At 32.0% G+C, this 5,913-nt stretch overlaps 1 protein-coding gene across 1 annotated transcript; it reads right to left on the minus strand.

Moving 5' to 3' along the window:
• Positions 1-647: 647 nt before the first annotated feature.
• On the minus strand, positions 648-1,623 carry LOC125608741 (protein SAMBA). The gene is made up of 3 exons (XM_048779205.1): positions 1,364-1,623; positions 1,045-1,155; positions 648-958 (listed from the first exon to the last, which is right to left on the minus strand). The coding sequence occupies exons 1-3, from the start codon at positions 1,512-1,514 to the stop codon at positions 894-896; spliced, it is 327 nt and encodes a 108-aa protein (XP_048635162.1). The 5' UTR covers positions 1,515-1,623; the 3' UTR covers positions 648-893.
• Positions 1,624-5,913: the final 4,290 nt, after the last annotated feature.

Consider the following 5,913-nt stretch of genomic DNA (forward strand, 5'->3'; position numbering starts at 1 on the left):
ACAGAGGCATGGAGACTTCCAAGATCATGAATTAACAGAAATCCAACACACAAAAAAAAAGTGAGCTAGTAATGGATTTAGTAGGTTATAAACGATGAAACCATGAAAGGTGAGAAACTTGGAGAGGTCAGTTACTGATGTCCCCATGAAATACATAGGTCCACTTTGACACCATGAAGTAGTTTTGAAAGGGTCAGAGTAATTGTTACCCTAGTAGGAGGCTGAGACACTTGGAGAGGTCAATTATTTGAACATCCGAGTTTTGCTATTGAAAAACTCTGTTTTATATCTGAGGTTATGGTGGGGGGGGGGGGGGGGGGGGGGGGGGGGGGGGGGGGGGGCATCAAAGAGAAACCAAAACTTGTTGAAGACAGTTCAGTGATCGTTAAGTTGCAAGGAGAGAGTAATATGTATGAAGTACTTTGCTGTTTTTGGCCATGAAATAGCTTGAGAGAAGAGAAATTCGTTCTTGTGACCAATAAGTGTTTCGCTTGTTCATTTTACTACTTTTCACGGAATGTTTGTTTATACATTGTGGTCAAACTCAGATTTGATATTTGTAGTACTCAATGGAATCAACCATTATACAACACCATAGAGTTAAGATTTAACAACCAGTTAACCAAATGCTGTTGTAAAATATAAAATCTGGAAACGAAACATTGATTCAGAGGCTTGAGATGTTAGATTCAAAAATCAATTAGATACAGTGGCTTCTTCTTTTTGGCATCAATCAAGCCAGTGACTTTTTTTAACAAAAAAATAGCAGTAGGAAAGGGAGGAAAAACAAACAAGAGAGTCAACGTTTTAGTGGCATTTGTAACCAAAGAGAGATGTATCAAGCAAAGCTTTCACAAACCCATTTTTCCTGAATTTTTCATCTTTAAATCTGATCATCTGGGCAGCTGAACAATGCTTGATTTAACCACAGCTTCACCGTCTCTCTTGAGAAAGTTACCTACTCAGAAACCCAATATATGAATGAGCAGTGTGTCTTAGTGATCTATCATTGTTTTGAATAAATGAGAGAGAGAAGCAAGTAACCTCTTCTGGAGATAAGATGGATACGAGAACGAGGACCTTGGAACATCCAACTGTCTTCTTCCAATGATTTAACCTCTTTCTCTAGCTCTCCCATCAAATCAGTTTTCAAAACTGCATCATCAATACCCAAAATATTTGTTGATCCTCTCATGTCCCCTAGTTATTTCTGAGTAATTAGCAGAGAGTACCAAATCATATCTAAACAAGGTACAAAGATGATTCTAAGGATCCAATTCAAAGACGCAATCCCAAATCTATGAGAAAATTCGGCTCCCTAAATAAGCGAAAACACATCGAAGGGAAAGAGAGAGAGAGAGACCTCGCATGGCTTCGTCCTTTCGGTCCTGCATAGAAGGAATATCCGGTGGAAATGGGAAATCGTCTAGTCCAGCTGCGGCTCCGCTGCTTCCACCGCCTCCTGCTACGGCTGTTGTCGATACCGATGAATGAGCTGGAGATGCGCCGTTCATCACCCTACTTCCTCAATCCGATATCGGAAGTATTCCCTTTCCAAAAAGTTTCAGATTGGACCAGACAGTAAAATCAAACTGAAATTTAATTCGTGACGGACTTCTTTTTTTTTTCTTTTGATCATTCTCAAGTAATTTTATACTAAACATTTATTTCCTTTTCATTTTAAAATTATTAAAATATTATTATTACATATATTAAATTAAGATGTATGCACTCAAACTTATTAAGAAATTATCTTTAACATTTCTCTTATCAATTTCATATATCTATATTATTAAAAGAGAACATTGTGCTATACTTAACATTTATTTTGTAAATTTTTTAATTAAATACATATTTCTACTTTATAATTAAATCTGAAATAAATCAAAAATATTATTTTCTTTATTCTACTATTTATGTTTCCAAATAATATTCCAAACAACACTATAAATAATTTTATGTCCAAACAATATAAAATATTAAAAATTATATTTTAATAATTGCTAACAATTTTACTTCACATTATTTAAATAGATTAAAAATTGAAAAAATCCAATAAAAACAGAAAATAAATATAAATTATTTTAACAGGTTTAAATACTACAAAAAAAATTCGATCAATAAAAAATCAATTAAAGTACCATATTATTATGAAAAATGTTATACATTGTACAATAAACCAAAATAATTATGAAAAATGTTCAAAATATATGTTATCTAAAGAAAAATGCTTAACACTAATTGTTAAAAAATAATTTAAACTGATTATAATATAAATTATTAACACGATAAATTACACAAAACAATTATAATAAAATAAATTAAGCTATATAAAATGAGTAATATGATTAGGCATGGGCATAAAATTTGAAACCTGAGATCCGAACGAAACCCGAACCGAAAAATATGATCCTTTATCCGATCTGAAAAGTAAAAATACCCGAACGGCTTTTGTACGGTGGTACGAAACATAACCGAACCCGAAGTGTTCTTAACCGAATCCGAATGGGTAACCCAAAAAAATCCGAAATTAAAAGTCAATATAAATATTTGAAATATATATATAAGCATTTCAAATACTCAATTCAATATTTATGTTGATATGATATGATATGGAAAAAGTTAAATTTAAATAAATACCTTATAAACTTAATTAGGTATAAATAAGTACTTTATAAATTTGTTTGCTTAAATAACAAGTCTATTCTATTTATAAGGCAGTGGATATTATTTACAAACAGTATTGCTTTTATGTTTGATTTAACACTTTATCGTTATTTATCAATTTGATGTGTGTTGGATTAAATTCTATTTAATTTAAGTGTTTTTTATGTTTTGCTTATAATTTTGTTTTTTATTTAGGATATATCCCAAGGGCCAACAGTCCCGATCAGTACATAAACATGTTACATGTGTGAAAACATACATCAGCTAGTACAAAATTTAATTTGCATACGTGAACTTTTAAAATTTAGTTTATCATACATTGACTTAATTTTCAGTCAAACGTTGAGTTGCCGTTAACCAGTAACAGAAAATCGGCTAATTCCTACATCAACAGAGACCAATGGTCCAGATCAAAACATAAACATTTTACCTGTGCAAAAACATACATCAACTGATACAAACTTTAAATTCAATACATGAACTTTCGAAAACTACTTTTAACATACACTAAAGCTTGACATGCGCGTCCGCGCGGATATTTGTTGTTAATTTTTTATAAATTGTTTAATGATGTTCCTAAATATATAAAATTTTGTTTATTTTTATGTTCCTACACATAAAAACCAAACCCACCCGGATCTGGAAAGCCCTTATTTGAATCCTACCAGAAAATTTATAATACCCGAACAAAACATAATTTCAAAACCCAAAAAAAACTTGATATCCGAAAAAAAACAATACATACACAACCGCATACCTGATATCCATATCTTAATGAAGTAGTTAAGAAGTATAAAAATGTAAAAGATATAATTAAACACTTAAATATAGGTAAGTTCTGTTTTATATTTCTATAAGACATGCTGTCAAATTATTTGAAAAAAATGCAATTGATAAAGTAATTAAGTTGAGTGAAAATGAGAAAAGAAAAGATGTAATTAATCTGTTGAAAATAATATTAGTTTTATTTTGTACTTAAATTTAATAAAATAGATTTACCTAATTTTCACTACTCAAATAATACTGAAATTAAATTGTCTGTCACGTGTTGATTAAGTAAATATTTTATTGTATTATGTGATAATTAAAATATAGTACGAGTAATTGACAGAGATAAATGTGAATGTTTAGCTTATCGAAAACATTCTCTTTTCTCTTTGTTCAATTTTGTCTTCTTTCGTTTTCTCGGTGTTGGTGTTTTCTGTTATTGAAAAAGTTGAAGAAAACAATTAAAGAGAAAAGCTAACTAATGAATTACGCGAGAAAGAAATTGTTTTACCTACATGATTTATTTTTCTCATTCAATTACTACATAATACAGTTTAATTATCACATAATACAATAAAACCTTACTTAATCAATACCTGACAGACAATTTATCTTCGATATTATTTGACTAGTGGAAATTAGGTAAATGTCAAACTTTAGTGTATGTTAAAACCAGATTTCAAAAGTTCATGTATTTAACTTAAATTTTGTATTAGTTAATGTATGTTTTTCCACAAATGAAGTGTTTATGTATTGATGTGTATTATTGGTTCCTGTTGATGTAGGAATTAGCCGATTGTCTATTACCGGTTAAAGACAACTCAACATTTGACTAACGGAAATTAGGTCAATGTATGATAAAACCAAATTTTGAAAGTTGATGTATGAAAATTAAATTTTATACTAGTTGATGTATGTTTTCGCACAGGTAACATGTTTATGTACTGATCAGGACCGTTGACCTTTGTTGATGTAGGAATTGGCCGATGTCCCAATAAGTGAGATATAATTTACACCAACTTTACTAGTGTAACAATACGATTCCGAATCGATGCATTTATTCACTATTACTCTATTCTTACTTTACTCTTTTTTCTCTTTATATATGCTTGTTGGGGAGGAAGAAAGTGAGTGAACGAAGTTTCCGATACTATCGAGATTGAAGAACAACTTTTTCAGATAGAAGAAGATGCCACCGGAGAGTAGGGATGTCAAATGAGCTTAATGACCATGGGTTAGCCAAGACCAAATCCAAATGGTCTGATCATATCAGACCCAAAAATTAAATTTGTCCAATTGGACTGACACCAATTAACTTCAAATTAGATGGGCTAAAACCATTTTGACATGGACATCCAATAAACCTAAAAATATAGATTTTTTTTAAGTTGTGAAAAAAAATAAAATAAAAATCAGAAAATTAAAAACATTTTTTCCGGCCAAATTTGCAAAACCGAAAATCATGTTTTCCCGCCAAAACTGCAAAATTAAATTTCCCACAAAATCACATTTTCCTTCCAAAACCGCAAAATTATGTTTTCCCGCCAAAACCGTAAAATTACGTTTTTCCGTCAAGACTTTAAAATCATGTTTTCCCGCCAAAACCGAAAAACATGTTTTCCCACCAAAACCATAAAATCATGTTTTCCCGCCATAACCGCAAAACCACGTTTTCCCGCCAAAACCGCAAAACCATGTTTTCTCGCCAAAACCGTGAAATCACGTTTTCGGCAAATTTTTCAAAACCGGGATTTCTCGTTAAAATCGTAAAATCACATTTATCTCACTGTATATGTTTTTTCTTGCCAACAAACGTCTATTCCATTATTTAAACTTGAGGTGGTGTGGGTAACCAAACCAGAATAGAACAATCAATAAACACAAAGATATATGTGAAATGAGCGTGTAGTCGTAGCTAGCAAATCAACAATTTTGTTTTGCGCCCTTGGAATGTAGGAGATCTTGAAGTCTGAGAAGCAATTCTGAAGAGTTTGAATGACATCCAGCTCTGTTGAGAAGTTTGGCCAAACTTGTGGGTTCTTTATCATTGCAATCATGTCCTTCCAATCTGTACCAAAACTCTGACATGACGAATATTGTAGCATGCTCTCCATTGCCCATCTTAGCGCTTCCAGTTCTGAGTGCAATGCCGACTCACAGCTTCTTAAGTTTCGCGTCCCCATAAGTTGGATCTTTCCCATATTATCCTTATATACCCATCCACTTCCACTGAATTGAACTGTAGAGGTCCATGAACCATCCACCATACAAATATTACCCAAGCTTAAGACTTGTGGTCCTTCAACAATATGTGCCTGTGGGAGAGCAAGTCTTGTCTCATTTGCATTGTACCAAGCTTGATACTCACTCTCTGCATACCTGACAAGCTCCAATGGGTCCCTATCTATACATGTGAATAGCTTATCATTCATAGCCTTCCAAATATACCAGATTATCCAAGGATAAAGATCCCTATCA

This window comes from Brassica napus, chromosome A5, assembly GCF_020379485.1.
Source record: "Brassica napus cultivar Da-Ae chromosome A5, Da-Ae, whole genome shotgun sequence".
NCBI classification, from domain to species: domain Eukaryota; kingdom Viridiplantae; phylum Streptophyta; class Magnoliopsida; order Brassicales; family Brassicaceae; genus Brassica; species Brassica napus.